This window comes from Gymnoscopelus braueri (genome assembly GCF_963280865.1).
Source record: "Gymnoscopelus braueri genome assembly, contig: SCAFFOLD_124, whole genome shotgun sequence".
NCBI lineage: Eukaryota > Metazoa > Chordata > Actinopteri > Myctophiformes > Myctophidae > Gymnoscopelus > Gymnoscopelus braueri.
In genome coordinates, this window is record NW_027660916.1 from 102866 (window position 1) to 127713 (window position 24848).

General features: G+C 41.9%; 2 protein-coding genes across 2 annotated transcripts in view; both read right to left on the minus strand.

The window, feature by feature from the left end:
• The window catches only part of LOC308081059 (sec1 family domain-containing protein 2-like), a gene marked incomplete at its 5' end in the record, with an annotated part of 99129 nt that overhangs the window by 14467 nt on the left and 59814 nt on the right, over positions 1 to 24848 (minus strand). Inside the window, 2 exons of the mRNA XM_080457461.1 lie at positions 5689 to 5823; positions 21881 to 22026. Of these exons, the coding sequence (XP_080313587.1) occupies positions 5689 to 5823; positions 21881 to 22026 (281 nt within the window). The remainder of the gene's footprint in view (positions 1 to 5688; positions 5824 to 21880; positions 22027 to 24848) is intronic.
• On the minus strand, positions 14468 to 17092 carry LOC308081054 (E3 ubiquitin-protein ligase TRIM39-like). Its single transcript, XM_080457457.1, has 2 exons — positions 17014 to 17092; positions 14468 to 16401 (listed from the first exon to the last, which is right to left on the minus strand). Exon 2 carries the CDS (start codon positions 16398 to 16400, stop codon positions 14763 to 14765), a length of 1638 nt encoding a protein of 545 aa, XP_080313583.1. The 5' UTR covers position 16401; positions 17014 to 17092; the 3' UTR covers positions 14468 to 14762.

Consider the following 24848-nt stretch of genomic DNA (forward strand, 5'->3'; position numbering starts at 1 on the left):
AAAAGGATTGTATCTCAGAGAGAAATGTCCGGGATTTATCAAATCAACACCATGCAACCACAGGGCTTGAATGAGGATTTCTCCCACAAACCCTTATAAACAAAGAATGTGTACTGTTACTCATATATCTCCACTGTAGTTTTGAAACACAAAGACACCAACTGGACATGTACAATGTTATTTGGAGTATCTGAGGTCGCTATTTGTGTTGTAAAGTTTATCTGATGTGTCTTGATGCATTTTGGAGTCCCTGTTGTGGTCATTCTGTGCCGTTTTAGATTATTTCAATCATGATGTACTCTGTGATGTCTAAAAAAGAAAAATAGTGTCTGTGATCTGATTTTGTTAACTGATATTGTGAACTGCTTTATTGTTTGTGATATGGTGAACTGATTGATTGATTGTCAAGTAAGGACCTCCCCACTACACAGGTGGGGATGATGACATGTATGTATGCTTTAAAAAAGAGGGGCGTACACCCCCATTGTAACTTTTTAATCTGTTCTGAAGAAGGCTGAGGCCGAAACGCGTCAGCATTCTCAATAAATAGAAGAATGTGCATCCGAGCCTGTCTTGCATCTGTTATTTTGGAGTGCCGCTTTTTTTTCTAGTTTTTTAACTTAGTTGTATCTATAGATGAGCACCCACTGCCTAAACAAAAAGGCATCCAGGGGAAGCGCACCTGCTTGTTTCTTAGATATACTTTGTTATGCTTTGTGAAGGTTTTCATTAAGAGCGTCGTTATTCCATCGGCTTATTATGTAGCAGTGAGTCACAGTTTCTCAAAGCCCCTTGACCAGTGTTTCTAACTGTGGTGGGCTGTGATCATAAAGTGCTGTCACAAGTGGGTCACAACAACGCATAGGGTTTGCAGGGTCTATGAGGGTATATTTGCTTAAATTGTCATCTACAGCAGTAAACCTACATAAATGTTTGTCATGACTAGAATACTTCTTGAATAGTAATTTAACTCATCACCAGGAAATGACTCCCTTCCCGGCAATTCTTTGCGTACTAGACATATTGATTGACTTGGTTAATTGTATTGATTAAGTTACACAAATCATGACCCTCGACTCACATGGTCTTAATTGAACTAATAGAGCTGTAATCATAAGTTTTCAAAAGTAAAACAAAGATCCCTACCCTTCTGTCTCTCTCTCTCTCTCTCTCTCTCTCTCTCTCTCTCTCTCTCTCTCTCTCTCTCTCTCTCTCTCTCTCTCTCTCTCTCTCTCTCTCTCTCTCTCTCTCTCTCTCTCTCTCTCTCTCTCTCTCTCTCTCTCTCTCTCTCTCTCTCTCTCTCTCTCTCTCTCTCTCTCTCTCTCTGCGTGCACAGTCTGCCGCACACGCTGACACAGATTCTAACGCTTACACATGTATTATGCATATACACACGCACGCACACACACACACACACACACACACACACACACACACACACACACACACACACACACACACACACACACACACACACACACACACACACACACACACACACACACACACACACACACACACACACACACACACACACACACACACACACACACACACACACACACGACAGTGTTGGAACCTCCTGGCACGGTCCAAACCCAGACTGCAGGCCAAACAGTGGTAGACAGCAAGCACACTGGAGGTTCTGTGGTTAAAAATAGAACCTTTATTGGGCCGTTATATATATTGTTTTACTGCCTTTAGGGTGTGCACAGAGCTCTCCAGGGTCAGGTTTATAGCAAAGAGCCAGTCTGTCTGACTTGGCGGTTTTGTAGGCCAAGGAGGTTCCTTGCTCGCGTAAAAAAGCAGGCCACGATTACACAACTGGTGTAATTCGCCTTGCGAGGCAGCCGGGTGTTTTAAGCAGGGCCAGATGTGATTTAATCAGTGGGCTGATAGAGATCTGTGCTCTGTGGTGGATATTCGTTACAGCACAAGACCTCAACCTCTGTCCCCCTGGTCAACACTAACCCTCCCCAAACCGCAATATCCTCTCACTCTGCCTGAGGCCCTTTCACGTCTAGTCAAATCCTGAGAGTTCATTTGACTTTGAGTGGTGTACAGAAATAACATGGTTGCATCTGTACACCTTCAGAGTTACAAATGGATGAATTAACAGTGAGGATTTTACAGTGTAGAGTACAGACACTCTCTCTCTATCTGTCTATCTCCCCATCCATCCATCCATCCATCGGATACCATGTGACTGTGGTGTGGTTTGGAGAGCGATGTTCATTGCATGTAACCTTGATTTCTCTAAGGAAGGTGTGCAACCGGAGCACATGTTCTTTATTCAGCAACACACAATCCGTCTGGGTAGTACAATCTACTACCACTGAGTCACCTGGCTGAGTGGGTAGAGAAGGTCACTGGTTTGACTAAGTGTCCAAGTGTCCCTGAGAAAGACACTTATGCCCCATCAAAAAGCTGAGTTGATAGCCGAGTGAAGGCGCGTACCATATAGGTGCATTCGATATGTTCATATATATATATATATATATATATATATATATATATATATATATATATATATATATATATATATGTATATATATATTTTAAAAAAACACAGTAGTTCAAGGCATACCCTGTCCCGAATTTCCCCAACAAGCCTAGGGAGGCAAACTGGCAGCCCTTTGGTGACGACCAACACCCTTTTAGAGTGATATGGAGAGAAGATGCATGGGGCGATCCTTGCCTATGTCAGAATCACATTAGTGGACATTTACAGACTCACAACGAGTCTCGGGATTCCAACTAATAAATAAATAAAATAAATTCAAGTGTACAGTACATTTTGCATATACGTGGAATTTGTCCTCTGCAATTAACCCATCCTAACCCTCCTGAGCCACTGCCACCATCAATTTAACAGTCTCCTAGTGACAATGCTGCCTGGGCAACATTTAAGCCCAGGCAGCATTGCCCTTTTTAAGTGTAACAGAGAACAGAGAGTCCTTGCCAATGAAAGCATTACTTTAGCGAAGGTCTGTATTAATGCAACTCCTTGCAACCACAAAGTGCTGAGTAGAACGTGCCCTGTGGCAGACCTCGCCTCATCAGTTTGTTACTGCACATTGTGTTTGTTTGTGTTGCCATGGTGAACTGGGGTAGCACAGCGACACATTTAAGTCCATTTTGTTTATGAGGTCACTATGACCCACTCTCTCACTCACACACCAGTTATTCTAGTTTTTTAATATTTCTTGGTTTTAGTTTGTTTGTCTTACGAGTGCATAAGTAGTTTTAGTTTAAAGAAATGATTAGTTTTAGTTTTTATGCGGTTTTAGACCTTCAGGTATTATGAGTATAAAGCCATGATAAAAAAGGTAGGATGAAATAATGCATGACATCAGATATGAAAAACTCAAAGATAATTTTACTTACAATTCTATTTCATTTTATTTTAAGTTTGAGCTAATTTTGCATTGTTCAATTAGTTTTTTGTTTTATTTTACTCATTTATTATTTTGGTTTCAGTTTGAAGTCAACAGTTCTTGAGATATGTGGGGATCATACAGACAGGCATTTATATTGATATTGAGGCTTGGACACCGCCTGTCACCAGGCACACTTACAGGAACACTTTACTTTGATGGACTGTTTTCCTATTACACAGATAATGGGTTTTGATTTGTGTGACTTATGGACAAAATCTATAGCAGTAGAAGCAAAAAGTGTTTAGAAGAAAACACAAAGAGAAAACAATGTATCTGACTAGGGCTGGGCGATATGACTTCAAATCAAAATCACCATTATTTCAAACTTTGCCTCGATTAGGATTAATGAACGATTCTTTTCGGTTAATTGCCCATCCCTATATCTGACCCTGCTGCATTTGTAAAGCTGCTTGTGTTTCTTTTTTTGCCCACACAGGAGAGGCAGGAATATGTGTGGATGTGGGTCGCATGATGTCAGGTAGCTGTCAAGTCAGGTCAGCTTCAAACAATGGACACAGTGTCGGCTGAGGACAGCCCATTCATTCCTCACAGTGGTGGGCACTCCGCAGAGAGGAGAGGCGTGCATGTGACTGTGGACCGAGGTGACTCGTGAGCTGTATCACTGGTGCATTAATGAATGTGTGTGTGTATGCGTGTGCTGTATCACTGGTGCATTAATGAATGCGTGTGTTGCCAAGGCGACGATGACGACTTCGCATTACGCCCGACTAAGGACACAACGCCAGTGTGACGTCGTCCTAAGATCGTATGACATCATATTCTACCTATAAAGTACAGCTGAGAAGCGGAGTGGCGCAGATCAGCTGTTAGATAAAGACTTTGATAAATACTTAGATACTTGAGAGTCAGATACTTCACTCTTACAGAACCTTGAGATAGAGCTCGATACTTCGCTCACATAGGATCTCATAGTTGGCTAAGCCACTCATCTCAGCCCCACCCTCACTTGTGACAATCACAAAGAGCCAGCAGAGTCTAGAGAATAATACAGTCCTTTAATACGATATCGAAGCAGTAACAGAAACCTCTGTTATACGTGTGTGTATGCGTGTGTATGTATGTAAACTCCTCTCGCATGTATGCACTCATATGTCTTAACACAGAGCCAGTAAAGCATTGTTTAAATGGCTGAATTAAGCATCTAACTTGTAACATTGTAAATATATTATATTGTTTTCAATTGCTTGATTTTAATTTCTTGTACACTTGGAAATATCCTACCAATTTCATATTACACATGACATTTTTTTTCATACATATTATTTATTATTTTTGGAGTGAATACATATGTTTAGATGCCTGTCAGATGGTCAGACAATGCTGCTCTGCATGTCTACGATGGAACAAACTGGTGCAGCCTAAGCCTACACGACCTGAAACCAGACGTGAGATTTGAGCCACGATAGATTGATAAATGCCAACAATTGAGGTGATCTCGGCGTACACCCGTTTTTCGGTCTGAGCAAGCTTGATAAATGAGGGCCACAGTGAGGACATCAACATTTTTAGGACAGTAAACTGCAAGCCAGTGATTCACAACCTTTTGAAGTTCAAGGACCCTTAGAGTTTGATACATATTAGGCCACTGAACCCCCATTTGATACGATTTTATAAATGTTTTAAATCTCTGGGACCCCAATCTACACCATAAAATCCTCAATGCTAATTACCTATAAGGGTCCTTTGGTTCCTATATGTCCTAACTATCAGTCATTTAGCTGGGATTCACAGGGATTTACCTCCGATCCAACCTGTGATGCTGGGTGCCAAGCAGGGAGGCATTGGGTACCGTTTTTATAGTGTTTGATGTGACTCTGCCAGGGATTGAACCCCGACCTCCCTCCCAGTGGTAAGGCAGACACTAACCACGAGGTCACTGAGCTGGTAAAAAAATTAAATATATATATACATTATGGGTGCCGCTGATTGGCCAAGCCATATGGACGGAGACCATTCAAGTGGGAGTTTAATATGTAACTGCTGTTACATATTATATGTAACAGCCAACAGTTCGTTCACTAATGTGGTTTAGATATCTAAATATTTAGATAAGTTATTGTAGATCTGCTATTTTTGGCTTTGGGTTTAGGCTTAAAAAATGGCAAACAAAAATGTTAATAGCATTGGTGAAATTGCAGTCCTAAAATGGTGATGTCCTCAAAAATATAGTAATACGTGTGTGTGTGTGTGTGTGTGTGTGTGTGTGTGTGTGTGTGTAGGATCTGACCTTCATAAACATGCTGAAGCCATTCTTCAGCAGGTCTGTAAGGCCTCCAGACATGTGCTCGATGTCTGGACACTCCAGTCTGTCAGGATGGAGAACCTCCTCCAGAACCTGCCTCAGGAACGGACGGTACGTCGCCTAAACAACACAACACAAGCACAGGTACAAACAGACAGATATATAGTTAAGAATGTATCTTGAATATAATCAACATTTGTTGTTGCTGTCAGGCAGAAACCTCTTATCTCCATATTCTAACTTTTTGTGTTTTGATCATACTACACGTAGCGTCACACAAAAGTATCAAAAGTAGCAGATCTGCAAGCTCGAAACGTGGCGCGAAGCGACACGTTTCGAGCTTGTCGATCTACTCTTTTAATTTGAATCCTTAAAAGTAACACTTTTGGACATATGAGGTTTCCACCTGACATAGACTAATATATGTCATGAAAATGCATCTCATCTTAAGACAGATATTAAATGATACTGGGATATGTACAGTTGTCTGAAATTATTTGGTAGCTGCTGCTCTGGTGTGCTTCTGTCTTTATGTCTTTGAGATCTAATGTTCTCTTAAGGATAGAGACAAATCCCCCAAAGTGAGAATATTTCACTAGACCTCACTTCTAAAATAAACTATTTTAGGGTTAGATAGATTTTTACAAACAATCTTTACACTCCGTCGTTCGACAAAATTTGCGACACATTGTGAGCTTGTCGGCAATTCTTTGGACACGGTTGTAGGAATAAATCAGACTCACAGTTAGAATGAGTGTTAGGTGATGTCAGTGTGACATGTCAGTGTGACATGGCAGTGTGACATGGCATAGAAAAGAGCCACAATATCACTGATTATAATCATCAGACTCTTGAGCGTGACTGGAAATAGCTCTGTCATCCTCTCATGTATGAGTGTTTTGTTTATCAATGTAAAAATGGAATAACACTTGAGAAGTTGCCTATGTCATTCCCCCGTGTTTTTTTCTCTCTCTAGGTCGAGAGAAATAGGTCGTGTTATTCTCCCTCCGCTGTTATTCTCTGCCTTTTGAAATCCTTATCGAGGACCTTGGAGAATAGAGACCTCAGGGACGCGTAATAATGTCCGCAATGATGTCATTGCAGACATTCAGACGTTCAGGCTGCAATCTGTTTACATTGAATGGTGCCCAGGACATTGGATGCATGGCTATCACCAAGGTCACAGACACAATCAAATATAAGCGATTTATACAGAAAAAAAACAAAAAAAATCTATCCTCAACATAGTCTTATTCTTAACCACTTAAACACTATATAGACCAATTTTCGGGTGTGATATAGATATTGCTATCTGCCCCAAATATTCCTATTTCATATTGTTTATTGTTTATTAAGGATCCCCATTAGTCGACACCGTAGGGGAGACTATTCTTCCTGGGGTCCAAGCAAAAAAATATCATAAAATGCAGTACAGTCGGATCAATGTTAGTGAACAAAAACACAAAATTTACATTAAAAGTAAAATAAGAATTAGAAAACTACCATACCAAAATACCAATAATAATAACAACCTAATCTAATCTAATTTTCTTTCTGATTATTGCTTCCTCAAGTTTCTTTTTTAAACCAAATTTATTTCTAGTTAGAGTTAAAAGTGGGGGGAGCACATTCCAGAATGCAATGGCTCTGTACATTACTGTTTTCTTAAGTGCATTGGTTCTGGGTAGAGGTAAAGTAAAGTGACAGCTTAGGGCCTGTCTAGTATTATAACCATGTCTATCATTTACTGGTAATAGCTGAATATTATGGCTATAGTGCTCAAACGCAAGGCAAACGGTAAGGTGGGGAATTGTTTGCACCTCAAAATATCACTATATTGCAAGCAACCCATAGGATGAAAGAACAGCAGAAATACATATAACAGGATGATAACCTACTATTTTACTATATAAAAAGATTTGCCCCCTTTCCATTTTTACCTGACCTCAGTCATTTGTAAATGTTCCAGTACAACCAGTACAAAACAAGTTTTATTTCCAGTTAAACAGCTGTCATTTCTGTCAACACAGCCATTCAATGAAGCATCAATTTGCCTTTAGATGTGAGCAGTGGATCTCACAATGGGACTACCAGTACAAAACACGTTTTATTTTCTGTTGAAAAGATGTTTGCCCTTAGACGAGACTGTTGGCTCCCCCAGTGGGAGACTAATTTAGCATATTACTTGCTGTAAAGTTTATCCTTGGTGGCCAGAGCGTCTTCCACACAGGTTAAATGACTGCTGGACATCTTGGTTAACATATTTAATAAAGATGTTGGGCTATTTCAGGTCTGTATTTATTTATTTATTTATTTCAGAATATTTGGAGTATAATGGAACATTTCTGTTAACGAGTGTGTGTGTGTGTGTGTGTGTGTGTGTGTGTGTGGGTGGGTGGGTGTGTGTGTGTGTGTGTGTGTGTGTGTGTGTGTGTGTGTGTGTGTGTGTGTGTGTGTGTGTGTGTGTGTGTGTGTGTGTGTGTGTGTGTGTGTGTGTGTGTGTGTGTGTGTGTGTGTGTGTGTGTGTGTGTGTGTGTGTGTGTGTCTGTGTGCATTGTGCACTGTGTGTCTGTGCATTTCCTGTCTCCGAACAGCTACTTTATGCTTTGGCACCTTTTTGTCCAGTTAAAAATACATAATTTTTGTTGAGCGAAAATTATGTAATATTTTGCTGTGGGAGGGGCTCGGGTGGCGCAGTGGTAAAGTAGCTGCCCACCACCGCGGAGTCTGGGGTTAGAATCCACCGTGGTGCATCCGGCTTTGTCAAGAGTCTATACGAACACAATCGGCCCGTGTTCAGGGGAGGGAAGCCAGGCGGGGAGGATGATAATTGTTAGTGCATGTAATCCTACGGCCTGGGGCGGCACCTGTCAGCAGGGAGTTGGGCGGGAGGAGAAGGACGGAGGCTCTACGTCTTCCCGGTGGGGGCTCCTCATTTGCAGATGGGTCAGTAGGATACAACATAGATAGATAGATCATTTTATTTCTGTGTCCTGCACACAAAGTGCCCAACCCTCATGGGTTTATAAGACACCATTTTACGCTTACAGCATGTTTTACAGTATATTCACATAATACATTCAATTACATCTCAGAATTATACAGAGTGTTCTGTCTTCTCTCCCAAGCTTGAAATGTGTGTGGGGAGGAAATTATTGAGAAAAAAGAAAAAGGTGGTAAAAAAGAAAGAGAAAATGTCACACCACTTATATGCTGAGGCATAAATGAGGCTTCACTGTGTTCAAAACATTCAGTTCCATTTGATTGGAAGTTCTAGATGTCTCTGTAACCATTCTGTATCCCTACCATCCATTGAGCCTATCAGTCTAAGCCCCTAACAGGCTTTCTAACACAGGCTTTCTAACACATCTCCTAAATTCTATTTAGTAAATGTTCTACTTCTAAACAAAACATCTGAGTCAGATTAAAACAATTTGTCATGCTGATGTACTTAGCCAAAAATAGTGACTCTTGACTCTGATAGATGTGTGTTGGCGTACCTTTCTGTTATTATAATGAATGTGCTGTAGCTGTTAGGTCCACTTAAAACGGCTGAAAGCATTAACCAGCGGGAGCTGTGTGATTAACATCAGTCACTGTGACACCACCTGACTCTCCAGAACACTCGCGCCTGCCTTCTAGGAACCCACATCGAGTCCCCCCCCCCCCCGCCCATACCCCACACAATGTGCCGCACCGCATTGTGAGCTTGTGTAGATCCTATGTTTGGCATGCGACACCATTGTTTGATGAAGCATAAACCAGCTGTCACAATCATACCCTGTTGAGGCATTTCAATGCAACGCTCATGTCCTGGACCCAAAACCAACACACGCATGCACTAACACACACGCCCAGTCGCCCACACACGCACGCACACACACACACACACACACACACACACACACACACACACACACACACACACACACACACACACACACACACACACACACACACACACACACACACACACACACACACACACACACACACACACACACACACACACACACACACACACACACACACACACACAGCAACCTAATTCTAATGTTTTGAAATGAAGAGAAGCGAAGGCATTTTTTTTCTGCCCAGATACACAGCACACAGAGCCACCATTTATAGTCCACAAGGTTTCCTGCCTAAGAATTCGGGGACAGGAGTAGAGGTTGATGTATCAGAGAACAATGGAGGCCCAGATAAGACTTGGCAGCGCTTTATGAATGCTCTGAATAGCTCAAACCTCCCAACATGCAAGGTGGACGTAGCTGTAATGAATCGCACATTATCAGTTACAGTATCTGTAACGTGCGCACTCACGCACGCATGCATGCACCCTGAAGCTGCCTCAATGTCTTCAGTTTAACTACTGCACTAACATCAGGGAAATAGATTTAGGTAAAACATGATCAAATCGAAAATGCAATACTGAAAACAGCTTTGAAACATAATCACAGCCTACGCAAAATAACAAAGTCTACGCAACACCAAACACAGCGACCAACTGATGGCAGTTCATCGCATAACGTGTTATATTTTGAACAGTTGCAAACTTGTCCTTAATGTGCTTGTAAACGATTAGATACTGCAAGAATCTGCTCCAATGCGCGTGATGTCAATGCTTCTTTTCACCAGATTTTCTAGAAAAGGTTTTTGGATACAAATACATTTGTATCCAAATGATTTCAAGGACAAATATGATTTCAAGAACATAGATTTCAAGGACAAATATGACTACTTTACATTTCTAGGTAAGGAAAAGGTGCATTATGAATTAACCACTTAAGCCCTATTTCAACGCCATGCGACGTGTTGTGAGCTTGTATATATATTTTCACTATTATTATTACTTTTTCTAGAAAACATTTTAACCCATTAACACCGGGAAAGTATCCCTGTCATTTTAGATTTTTGCGTTGGCTATTCAAAAATAGCAGATATACAAGCTTGTACATCTGCTATTTTAGATTTCTTTTTGGGGAAAAAAAGTGTGAGAACTACTGATTTAGAAGGCATTTGTAGAATTGGCTTCAGGTCTTAATGGGTTAATACAGCAATGCATATGCCATTTTGCTTCTCTAAGGAAAAAGAGAGACAGGAAGAGACAGAAAGACAGACATACCACAAACACCAAACCTTTCCCTTGCACTGTGCCAAATTAACTCCCAAAACCCAGTCAACGCCATCTGAAAAGCCCCAATCCACTCCCACCTGCTTTTATATCATTGAACACTGAAAGACATGCGGGCAAAGACTGACACACACACACACACACACACACACACACACACACGGGGGGGAGAGAAAGAGAGAGAGAGAGAGATCCAAAAGCCCATGCTTCCAGTGACTGAGGGGGAGCCTGCCTTAGTGATTGCATAAGTCATCATCAATTATATAAAAGTAACATTATAAGCATAACAACCACACAGCATTAACATGGGTCAACTTGCACAAACAGTGCTGGGAGTAAACACATGCATGCACTCGTACTCACACGCAGGCACACGCACCCACCCCCCCACACACACACACACACACACACACTGACCTTGTTTTCACACACATGAAAACAAGGTCAAATGCAAGATGTGCAACTGCAACACCAAGGTGTCGTACCATAAACCAACAACAATACATGCATTTGAAGACAAAGCATCCAACAGAGACTTCACAACAAGTGTCCATTAGTAGCTTCACTAAAATCAAATCAAACCACGGCGCTACTCAGAAAGATTGGATGGATGGATGGATGATTTTATTTTGTCATTGAACACAATGTACAACGCCATTTATTAATGGCATCAATCCAATGCAAAAAGAGCAATATAATGCATAGATGTTAGTAGCAACATAGGTACTAATACATACTCAAAATAATTAGCCCTATGATGACTAATTTACAGGCATTGGAGAGACGGAGAGCCTCGCGGTTGACACGCGCCACCACCATGATGGCAGAGTATAATACTCTTCAAATGCCCCTCAAATGTCAATTGACATTGAATGACATATAAAACATTACCACTCAAATATGAGGAGACTGTATACGATCTCTACAAAAAGCTTAATGGCCCGTCACAAAGCTGGCTCTAACCTCAGACACATGGACAGCACTCACCACTTATTATGTCAACATGACCTGGGAGTAAAATGTGATTTATTGCCGGCCAGTTGAGCCAATCAACGTTATGAAGGATTATTCTGCTTATTTGGGGGCAGGACCCTTTCATTGCTCATTTTTATGACGAAAATGTGCATGCTAATTTAATACATTATTACCTTTTACTAAAATGTGCACTGACTGTTATGTTTGAATGTAGCAAGTACAAAACAAAAATAATATATTTTTTAGATTTAACTATGTTTTTTTAAAATTATTAACATATGTGAGTGTACTGTCACGGTGTATGTATGCACTATATATATCTGTACTGTGTTTATTTATCTGTGTACATCTGTGGGTGAGGGACAGAACCTTCACCCTCAGAGGAGTTACTTCCTGGGTATTGTGCCCTAGCCTGGTAAATCCCCTCCCTCCGGAAATCTCATTTGCATTTGATTTCAGGGAGGTCTGGGATTGCGAAGGGAGTAGAGATGGCCGAACACTGCGTGTCCGAACCAATCAGCGGCTGCTAGGGGCGGGATCATCCAATCACCTGCCTAGTAGCTTGAAAAAAAGAAAAACTGTCTGTCATCGATTCTGCGCCCGGAGTCTCAGATGCAAGTACGCTGTGAAACAAAATGTGTGTCGCAAGCTTTCTTCCATTTGACGGTGTCAGGTTAATTGTGCCCCACAATAACAATCAATTATGTAACTTCATCCCTCTCTCTCTCTAAAGTGGTTAATGCATGTTTTGTACTAATAATACAAATCTACAAAGTAACTAGTATTAGTTATTCAAATAATTGTTGTGGAGTAAAAGTACAATATTTGTAGTGGAGTAGAAGTAAAAGTACAGAAAATTGGAAAAACTCCAGTAAATTAAAAATGCCTCAAGATTGTACTTAAGTACAGAGCTTGAGTAAATGTACTTAGTTACTTTACACCACTAGCTGATCTTTTTGTCTGACATAACAGCAGTTCCGAGCGCTGAACAATGCCCCCACCTCCTTCCCCTGCCCAAATAAAAATGCTCAATAGATTGCATGGGTTACATCTGCTCTGTCAGCCTGTCTCTCTCCCCCTCTCTCTGTCTTTGGGAGAAGGCTCCATCAGTCAGTGGCATGTCTCATTGGCCGACGCGTTCCAGCAAACGCGACGGCACTTGATTAATTCGCAGCATGACATGTACTGGAGAACCATGTGCGTGTGAGTGGGTACATGTATTATCTGATAGACCTGAACGGTGGTGAGTTATAAAAACAGACAAGCTGGCAGCGCTTGCTAACGTTGGCGCCGTAAAGGAGCACCATTAAAATTAATAACGTGATAAATGCGTGGCTGCCTCTCCTCAAGTCTAGTCAGGGTTACACTGCATGGCAAGGTGCCAATAGTACAACAGTGACCCAGGTCAGCTGGATGACTTCCAGGGCCATTTAACTGCCTGCTATTTGTTTTATAAATAGTCTTACATGACATGAGGCAAAATCAGCTTTAAGATTTCCAAGACCCAGGCAGAGTACAGGCACAGATACTGTCAATAACAGAGAGCTACAAGGATGATGCCTTTTTGTAGGCCAACCAGGAAGTCTCTCCTGCTATGGGGATCCACTGCAGATTTACAATGGAATTCTTGCATTGGGGTTTGGATAGAGATGAATAAAATAAGCTCTGTAGCAACTGTAGTAACCCATTGTGAACCCAACTCTGGGTTTTAGGACTTCAAACACCTTTTTTTTAACAAAACCAATTATTTCTTTCCGTCTTCTTTATAAACTTTTTTTTTTAAACATTTGTTAAAAGAATAAAATAAACAATACTAGGTTAACCACCCATCCCGCAAAATACGGAATTGTCCTTTAATTGCCAATTAAATCCTGTGTCCCGTTTTGAACCAATATAGGGTGCGATTTGTTCCATATTTTCATAATCATACCCTGCACATGTCTGTCACACACATCAACACTGAATTTAACAATGATTAACAAAATAAAACACAGGAAGGCCAGCAAATTTTTGCAGGACCCAGGTCAGACCTCCCGTGCCTTCGTCCCTCTGCCATATCCTGTCTGTGCCTGCACGAAAAAGTACAGGTGTGAGTGGGAACTATCAAAGATATTGACTGCATCAGTGGGAATTAATAAAGCGAACTGCAAGGTATGGTGGTGAATGTTTTCTGTGGCGCATTGCCAGAGCCGTGCGGGAGAAATGCGGGGCCCTGTGCGAACTCGCACCCCCGTCCCCGCGCGCGCGCTGGCGGTTTTGGGCGGATATTTCCGAGTTTTTGGTGGTTATTTGCGGTTATTTCTTTTTATAACTCTTAATAAATGTGATTCTGTTCATTGTTTTTTTTTTTTCGTTTTTTTGCGGGGCTCCCCCAAGCGCGGGGCCCTGTGCGGCCGCACCGTTCGCACTACCCTTGGCGCGGCCCTGCGCATTGCGGTTCGTCAGATATATCACAGACACATGTGAGCAACAGTCCCGTAATGTCAGAACACAACACCCCAGCAGCAGTGTCACAGGTCTTTATACTGTAGCTACTCCAATCATATCCTGAGACTGATATGGAATGGAACATTCCCCCTTACTTTTCCTCATAGAGAGTGGCAACCCTAAACAATAATTAACAGAAACACATCATAAACAAAATAAAGGACCAAGTAAAGGCTATTATTTATTCCTAAATGTCTACATATTTAAATCTCCTTTGTCTTTATGTTACAGTTAAGGTTTCATAAAACTTACGCAATAGTTGTTGCAGTATAGTTGCAATATACGTAACATGAACACTGTGCTATGTTTACATATTGGATTTGTTGCCAGAAATATGAATGTGAATGATTTCCACGGAAAATATAAACTGGCTATAAAAGTAAATTAAGAGTACAATAATAATGTAAATTTACAAATTATATTATAAATGCAAATTAGCCCTCGTAGTAAATGTAATGATAATCTAATCTGTGTTATTGACAGGAGAGATGATCAGAGGAGCAGAGTTTTTACCACTATAATTAAGACTAGGACTGAAGAACGGATAGAGTTTCTCAGTGAAGGTGCAGCCAGTGAAAGAGTAGATATGAACTCTGGTCTCCACATCATAAAAGGAGACGACACCCTCCTCATAATCCACAAACACTCCCACTTTCTGGAGCTTCTCTCTTACAGGGAGGAGGACAGGAGGCTCAGCAAGAGCCTCGTACTCATTTCCATTCTTCAACCGTATAGTCCAGTAACCTTTGTTGGGGTTCAGTGTGATCGACCCTTTCCTGTTAATGGACTCTCTGGCCACTCCTAAACGCCACTCAGTCTTCCCTTTAAACTGAACCTCAAAGTAAACCCTTCCTGAGGAGAAGCTTTGTTTTCCTAAGACAAAGACATGTTCGGAGAATCTCTCAGTGTTGTCTGAGAGATTATTCAGTTTGTCGCTATGATTCACTTGTTTTCCACTCTTGGACAGGATGAGATGGGGATGTGCTGTTTTAGAGTCAAGAGTAACATCCACTTCATATTGTTGGATCCTCCTCAGCTCTGCATCACAAAGCCTCTCCATCTCTTTACTGAGTGTCTTCTCCAGCTGAGCCACAGCTGTCCTCACAGTCCCCACACATGAATGATGAACATGGACCTTTGTCCAGTCCTTGGTGGGTGGAGGGGTGTTGACGCATGTGAAGTTCTGGAGGAAGTGGAGGTGGTTTTCAGTGTATGAGAGCTGCTTCAGCTCAGAGCTTCTCTTCTTTAACTCAGTGATCTCCTGTTCCAGCTCTTTGATGAAGCCTTCAGCCTTTTTCTCTGTTGTTTTCTGCTTCTCTTCAATCGCACCAATAAGCTCAGCCTGGCTTCTCTCAATACAGCTGATCAGAGCAGTGAAGACCTGCACACTGTCTTCTATCTCTCTGTCTGCATCTTTCTCGTTGAGCTCTACTGAGTGCTTGACCTCCTGAATCTTCACTTGTCTCTCCTGGATCATCTGCTGAACTTCAGCCTCTGCCTTTCCCAGCTCAGCCTTATTTCTTTCATATTCCTCTTTCAGAGGTACAATTTGATGGAACTTGTGGTCTAACTCAATGCAGAACTGACAAACACACGTGTGGTCAGTCTTACAGAACAGCTCCAGAGGTTTGTCATGTTTCTTACATATAATGTCTTCCAGGTTCTTTACAGGGTCGATTAGTTTGTGTCGTTTTAGCGCTGTGATTCTCTGATGAGGCTCCAAGTGAGTCCCACAGTAGGAGGCCAGACACACCAGGCAGGACTTCAGGGCCCTGAGCTTCGTCTCAGTGCAGAAGTCGCATGAGATTTCATCTGGATTAGCAGGTTCTTGGTTTGTGTTGGAATTTCTTTTCACTTGCTGTGTATTCCTGAACTGATCAGTCATCTCAGAAATGAAAGTATTGACATAGACTTCTGGCCTCTTATGGAATACTTTTTGACATAGTGGACACAGACACACATCATTAGTGTCCCAGTAATGTGTGATACAGGTTTTGCAGTAGTTGTGCCCACATGGAGTGGTGATTGGATCAGTGAACACATCCAGACAGATAGAACACAGGAACTGCTCTTCAGACAGGAGACTGCTCGCAGATGCCATTCTACACACAGAATAAAAATGAAAGTATCAGATGTAGTTCTTCAATGATACTTCTTCTCACAGCTTAAACGAGTTGTTCACCCCAAAAATGACTTATTTTCTATCAATTACACACCCCATGAAGCCTTGAATTCATGCAGATTTTTTTAGTTTTTGCTGCATTCCTGAGCGAATTATTTGATGACCGGCGTAAAGATGCTAATGTCTCCGGTAGGAGACTCAAATGCAGGTCAATTGAGTCTCCTACCGGAGTCTCCGCCGGTCATCAAATTATTGGCTTAGGAATGCGACAACAACAAAAACATATCCATGAATTCAAGGCTTCATGGGGTGTGTAATTGATAGAAAATAAGATTTGTTTTGGGTGAACTACTCCTTTAATAATTATGAATCCGGTCTGTATTGTATTGTAATAGAGTAAAATAATGTTGACAGATGTGCTGTACTAACGTAGCCTAGTAAACCCTCCCTCCGGAAATCTCATTTCCATTTGATCTCCTGGAATCAAATGGAAATGAGATTTCCGGAGGGAGGGTTTACCAGGCTAGTACTAACGTACATTTTACCTTTTATTCTCTGTTATGAATAATACATCCTTATCTGTTGTGCTCACCTGTCTTTAAGTTCTCAGTATTTCTGTAAAGGTAGTGTTGAATGAGTAGAGAGCATGTGTTCTGCCACCAGACTGTCACTGCTTCACTTTCACTTCAGATTTCCTGGGAAACTCCTCCTCCTCTTAGCTGTTAACCCTTCACATCCTCCACTCTTCTCTGCCTTTCACATTCAAGGGACAACTACGGAAATAAGCTCTCAAGCTTTTTTGTGTTTACCAGTATATGGTCTAACGCTGCCACCTGAATATTTCCCTAATTGTAAGCCTAACTCCCCGAAACCTTTTTTGAACTACTGTATAAAAACAACCATTTCATTTGTGAGGACCAGGAACATTTCCCTCACAATAACGATTTCTCAAATTCTACTATATACTTGTGGGTACATTTAGCCCTGTATAGTAAATACAAAGCGCACGCACGCACGCACGCACACACACACACACACACACACACACACACACACACACACACACACACACACACACACACACACACACACACACACACACACACACACACACACACACACACACACACACACACACACACACACACCACACACACACACACAGCCATGCCCCTCTGTTTGCAAGGTTATGCGTAATAAACCAGAGTTGTGTTAGTAAATCAAATTAGTAACATTAACCACATGAACCCTAGCGTCAGCTATCCTGGGCATGTCGTAACAGGCCAACATTGAGCAAAAACAGCCCATCTGCAAGCTCACAACGCATCACAATGCGACTGTATTATGGTACTCATTACCATCCATATTTGTAACTGATGTATAAAATGTAAAAACTATTGTTTTGATTGACTGACTGGGTCTAGATTGTTCATTTTCTCCGGTTTCCAAATTTGCTACTATCATCCTGTGATGAAAACGCTTTTGTCTTCTTCTAAATTCTGCTCTTATTCAGTCTGTAGTTATGTTTTGTTTTGTTGCTCTCTCGATCCTGGAGGCTGTGTTAATCTTCTCCAGTTGATTTAAGGACAGTACAAACTTTAATAGTGAACAGATAATGACGTGCTAATAACGTGCTAAGTGGCAATTGCGAAGAATGTTCCCATCTGTTTGCCCTTCAAATACAAAGGCACACACCGCATATCTGCTGAGTATCCACGGTCATGTGAGAGTGTCTATGCATCACACACACAGAGAAGGGGGGGGGGGTATTTTTGTGTGACACACTGCCTGCTTTGGAAAGGCATAACAAATCATGCATGTCTGGGTCAATGTTCCCTTTGTCTTGACTGTGCTCCTCCTGAGTACATCCAAGTAAAGCACGACTCGCACCTGACTCATGCATTTAAAAAAGAAGAGTGGCCTAAGCCAAAATGTCCCCGCCATTCACTTTGAAGCAGTACTCCCTTTATTCTGCAGGACTGGCAAAAGGGTGACTTCAGGGAAATGGAAGACAATCAGCTACATCCACAACAATTTGGATTCATAACCACACATTCTGAGACAGGTAACGGCCATCTAATAAAAAATAAAAACTTCCATCCGTCATTTCAAATCCAACACTTGCCTGCCATTGATGTATATTTCCGTAAAAAAAAACAAAAAAAAAACAGACAGACCGGATCGGTGGTTCTACAGAACTGCAAGATGTTCCATACCATATTATTGGGAGATGCTTGGGGTAGCCACCTGTGTGACACTGCTGCTGGGGTGTTCTGTGTTTCTGACTTGACATGACGTTGCATTACGGGACTGTTGCCCTTGTTCTGGGCATGCTGTTTGATCTGACAGACCACCATGAGCGCGCCAGAGAAAACATTCACCAACGTTACAGTTTGCGTTATAGGCTATTTTCCCACGGATGCTGTCAAACCAAGTGTTTGGTAGTTCTCACTAACGCCTTAACTTTAGCGTGCGCTTTCTCTTCAGCTGTGGACATGTGGTGGAGTTAGTACTAGGCTATCATCGTTCTAAATACCTGGGCGCGCAGTGGTTTCCACCTGACAGAGCAGGGCAGCAGGCACAGAGCACAGACAGGACATATGGCACAGAGAGGAAGGCACGGGAGGCCCAACTTGGGTCCTACGACAAATTTTCTTCTTGTGGTTTATTTTGTTCATTACTTCAGTGTTGATGGGCAGGGGGGGGATGTTTATGAAAATACGGAACAAATTGCGTCCCATATTGGTTCACAACGGGACGACAGGACCCTGGTCAGTAAAGTAACTTGGAAAGTAACTTGGCTAATTGACTGAAAAAATGTATTACTGAATTGCCGTTTGGTAATGCGTTATATTATTCGTCACCGCAATGAAGTAATAAATTACAGTAACTAGTTACTTTTGTAACTAGTTACCCCCAACACTGATAGGCTATTTGGAGTTCTGGTTGTCCTGAACTGCTTATCCAATCGATACGCGCATATAGGCATATATGGAGATCTGGTTGTCCTGAACTCCCGATCCGACTGCTATGCTCATATATCGTTGTGTTGCATTGTGAGCTTGTAGATCGGCTATTTGGCTATTTTTGCCGAAGAGATTTGGTGAAGAGCTAACCAGCGTACCAGGTACAGTTGTAACTCAGGTCCGTTTCACTAAGACTAGAGGGTTTAAGTAGTTAAGAGAATATCATATTCCTAAATGTCAAACAGGGGCCCATGGTGTCTCAGCCAGTTAAATCAGGAGATGACCAAGAGAGCCAGTCTCTGGCTGCCGTCCCCCTACTGCAAAACCCCCCAATTATTACTATTATTATTCTTTTCCTGATTGAACGTTTTGACAATGACAGGCCCAAAACAGGGACACCAGGTTGAAAGTGGTTAAACTGGCCCAATCATGTCATATTTAATTAAAATGAAATTATTATAATTTCTTTCTCCTCTGCTTTCCAACTGACCCCCACTTTGAAAACCTGAGAGTTAGTGCAGTGACCACATGAACCGTGAGGACCCAAGTTCAAATCCGACTCTGTTCATGTCTTCTCTCTCTCTGCCCCTAGGTCTGTCTCTCTGCACTCTTTATCTATCACTACGTATAAAATTCCAAAAACATATTACATAAGAACTGACAAAAACATCACATATTGCACTTTAAGGTTCTCGCTTTCTCGAAGCGTTAACCCAATTACTGCGTCTGGAGAGGCTGAAAGCCATTTAAGACGTCAAAGCAACCACAATGGGAGCAGGGAGAGATGCCTTGTATTATATAAGACCTTGAAACACATGACGATGTTATGGAGGTGGGTCTCTCCTCTCTCTCTCACACACACACACACACACACACACACACACACACACACACACACACACACACACACACACACACACACACACACACACACACACACACACACACACACACACACACACACACACACAAATAATGAATAACATATCAGTTAATGCGTTAAGCATTGCGTTGCATAAATAAATAGCAAGGAAATATTTGCACTATGCATTTAGACCAGCTTCTTGCTGGTCTAAAAAGTGCAAACTCTTGAGTGTAAAGTATCATTCATAGTCGGACGTAAGGATACGTAACGAGCGCCGGCGCTCCTTACGTTGTCGTTTTTGTCTCCCCCTCCGTCACCTACGGCTCTAGGATTTCCTTCCGTGCGATCAACATTCACCGTCAGGCCGACGTACGTTCGTTTGTACGTTGCCTGTAGTACCAGTAGCGACCGTTGGCAGTATAAGGAAAAAAAAGTTTTCCTTGGGCCCTCTTTCTCCAAAAAAAGACCCACGTTGGTGGTGGAAGTACTTGAGTAAATGTACTTAATTACTGTGACAAAATGAACCCAGCCAGCCATTCCCTAAACACACACACACAAATAATATAGCACAGTGCAGTAGGGGTCGAAACTCACGTTTTGTAGACAACCATTGTTTTTGTCTAGTTTGTGGACTAGTTTGTGTCTTTTATTGCGTTGTTTTGGCTAGATGCTACAATGCTAGCTCCATTTTAGCGCTGTTGCCAGGTTTTGTGAGAGAAATAAGCAACCAGGTCTATGAAAACAAGCCCAAAAGAATCGACTAGGCCACATCACATGAAGATAGCAGATCTACAATATCTATTTGAGAATCACTGGTTTAAATAATAATTGGCCCAAATAAGCAACTACACTTTAGAAACAAGCCCAAATAAAACCGCAACCACCAATGTTTGTTTACAAGCAACTTTACAGAAAAATAAGCCCAAAGTCGCTTAGAATAAGCGGACATGGCAACACTTTTCGCAACATTTAAAAGCTCGCAACTGCCATCTAGTGGATTAATAGGTGTACGACGCCTCAACGTCATAATTCCTACGGATTTAACGTCAGCGACCTTGCATGTGTCCGTAAAGAACGGACGGAATCCCTCACCCCATGACGCAGGTTTCAGACCCATCTAGGGACTTTGAACGGGCCTTAAGATAGCAGTGTAGCCTGATAGCGGTCATTAGGTATTTAGAAAACGGGGGTGTAAAGCGTAAAAATGACACCTACACTGGTCGGAAGATAGCATTACCATTTGCATTGCCGTTAGTGCTGTGTGTGAGAGCATCGATGACATAGCTCCAAAAAAGACTTTAGAAAAGATTTACCCCAAACAGAACATTGTGCCTTTATATTTGGTCAGTTATGTTATGATGCATTTTAAAGCACACATTGATTTGTAAAGTCTAGTTGAAAATAGTCATGGAGAAAACATTGAATTATGAACTAAACATGTGCATGAGACAGAGAAAGGAAGCTAGTGAGAGCGAGAGAGAGAGAGGAGGAAGCAAGTGATAGGTGAGTGTGTGTGTGTGTGTGTGTGTGTGTGTGTGTGTGTGTGTGTGTGTGTGTGTGTGTGTGTGTGTGTGTGTGTGTGTGTGTGTGTGTGTGTGTGAGTGCGTGCGTGTATGTGTGTGTGAGACCTGGTGAACTCCATCGCTGGCGGTGTAGACAGACTGTAGTTGTTTGAGGTGGTCTCTGGTGTGGCTCAGACCTCGTAGCGTCTCAAACACCTTCTCTACCGCAGAGTGGACTCCCTCCGTGGTCAGCTCCTCTGGACTCACACAACCTACACCCACACACACACACACACACACACACACACACACACACAAACAAACACATTAGATACATTGTGATTAAGCAGTAATCTAACAGTGACCATTCTTGTGATTAGAATCAGTCTTAATTAGTCTTCAATAATCCATTAACTCGGCACGGCACAGATTTGGCCGTGTACCTGTAAATCAATGAGCATCTGTCCGATTGTCCGATTGTCATAAAACCGATTACATATCTATATATAAGTATAAAATAGGGCTTAGCCTAAAGAAGGCGCAACACTTTCAATGTGATTATTTTTATTGGGTGACTATTTTGGGGGCCTATTTATTCTGTGTTCTGTTTCTTTCTCCTCTATTCTCTATTCCCCTATTGTAACTCTTCCTGTAACTGCAATGTTGACAGCTTGCACAAAAAACATTACGTCATCCACTCTTTTCCACCTGTGATGTGACAATAAAAGTTAGAGATTTTTATTTTTGTGCAGAACATAGCATGCAAATTCAATCTTGAGCAAGCACAATTGTTGACACATGCAGGGAAATATTTGCGTCTGCACAAAAACGGGCCGAAATGAAACATGTGTTCTTGTTTGGCAGGTAATTATCTTGGCTGGTTGTGTATTCAAGCCAGTGATGATGTTTGGGGGCTTTCCAACAGAGAAGACTGCCGTCTAATCAACATTTTTTATTTCTACAGAAGTGCAGAGGGTAGCAAAGATCTGCCAGTAGGAAAAAGAGGGGGAAAGAAATGGCAGGGCATAGGAGAGAAAGAGTGAGGGTAGAAGAGAGAGAGAGAGAGAGAGAGAGAGAGAGAGAGAGAGAGAGAGAGAGAGAGAGAGAGAGAGAGAGAGAGAGAGAGAGAGAGAGAGAGAGAGAGAGAGAAGAGGAGGGGGGGGGGTAGAGGGCTTGAGAGAGAGAAAGGGAGAGATAGTGTGAGAAAGAGAAAGTGATGAGGGAAAAAGAGTCAAAGAAACCAAGCATGAGGGAGTGTGACAGAGTGAAAGAGATGGAAATGAAGAGTGAGCCGTCCACTTTATTGGACACACCTCCAACTGCACTTTAACGTAAACTTCTACTGAGGCAATCACATGGCAGCAACTCAATGCATTTAGGCCTGCAGACATGGTCAAGACATGGTCAAGCCGAGCATCAGAATGGGGAAGAAAGTTATTTAAGTGACTGAACGTGGCATGGTTGTTGGTGCCGAACAGGCTGGTCTGAGCATTATACAATATTATATTATTAATAATAATAATACAAATCAAAGCCTCCCCATCACTCTGTCTCACGCCAAGCCGAAAAGCGTCTTTCTCGATCTTACTGATTTCCCACATGAACTGTAACGCACGCACGCACACGCACACACACACACACACACACACACACACACACACACACACCTTGAAGTTATAGAGAGAGTGAATGTAGGAGACAATAGGGAGGGAGGCAGAGAGAGAGAAGGAGAGGGTGGTTGGAGGCCAGTACCTGTATGTGCAGTAGTTTCAAGTGGAATGTGGTTGTTACAGGCTAATGAGCAGGTCAGTGTGATTCTATCAGACGTATAAAAGCACATGGGATCAGGCTGCATCAGCACAGCAGAGAGCTGCACCTGGGAATGCTGCAACAAGCACAACACTTCCCCCACTGTGCCACACCGCTGCCAAGCAGCACAATGTCAACCTGCCGTGCCTATTTTGGGCATGCCATTAAAGGTGAATTTGATTTATTTGATCAAATTCAAATTTTCATACAAAACAAATGTCAACAAAACATTTTAAGGCAAACACAGAGGAGGGAGCGCACACCTGTGTTGATAATTTAACGTTAACAAAACATTTTAAGGAAAAAAGAAAGAATGCAACAACTTTCAAAGATTTTCACCATTTGCCCAAAAAAGCAATGGGTCACGATGCGCTGTGAGAGAGTAGGCATTACATAACAGCCCTGTGGAGCAGTGGTGGAAAGTAACTAAGTACATTTACTCAAGTACTGTACTTAAGTACATTTAGTCAAGTACTGTACTTAAGCACAATTTTGAGGTACTGGAGTATTTGTACTGTATTTCTAAATTGTACTTTTACTCCAGTACAATTATTCTAAAACGTTAGTTAGTTACTTTGTAGATTTCGATTATTAATAAAAAACATACATTAACCACTTCAGCTCTATATACTTTGACTCTTTGAAAATAGCCGATCTACAAGCTCACAACGCTTCGCAAAGCGACACGTTGTGAGCTTGTAGATCGTCTTTTTTCAAAGGATTTTATATATTTTAAAACTTGTGAAATGGGACATTCTGCATAATGAGTACTTTCACTTTCGGTACTTTAAGTACATTTTGATGCCAATACTTTTAAACTTTCACTCAAGTACATTTTTAATACCAGTCTTTTACTTGTAACAGAGTATTTCTACACTGCAATATTGATACTTGTACTTGTAACAAATGTGAGTACAAATGTGAGTACTTCTTCCACCACTGCTGTGGAGTATTCACCCTCGAGGAGCCGGAGGACAGATGCATGTTTTAAAGGGCATCGCAATCAGCTCTGAATCAGCAGCTGAGGGGGAGTGACTGAGTGGAAGAGACCATTTCCTCCTCTCAGCTCCCCAGGCTGTGGCTCCTTAGAAGCCAGCTAATTCTACTGCTAACAAATGCTGTCTGTCACCTCAGAGTCACAACTGTGTTGGCGGTACGGTCCTCAGATATAAGCAAGAGACAAGGCCACCTTTCGTGGCCTTCTTCTGTGTAAAACGGCAGCCAATCAGGTTTGTCAGCCTCTTTCAGAATAACTTTGGGATGTAGATGATTAAAATGACCACGC

Excerpts from the sequence above, each read along its gene's own strand:
- LOC308081054 (XM_080457457.1), bottom strand. The coding sequence starts at position 16,400 with ATGGCATCTGCGAGCAGTCTCCTGTCTGAAGAGCAGTTCCTGTGTTCT.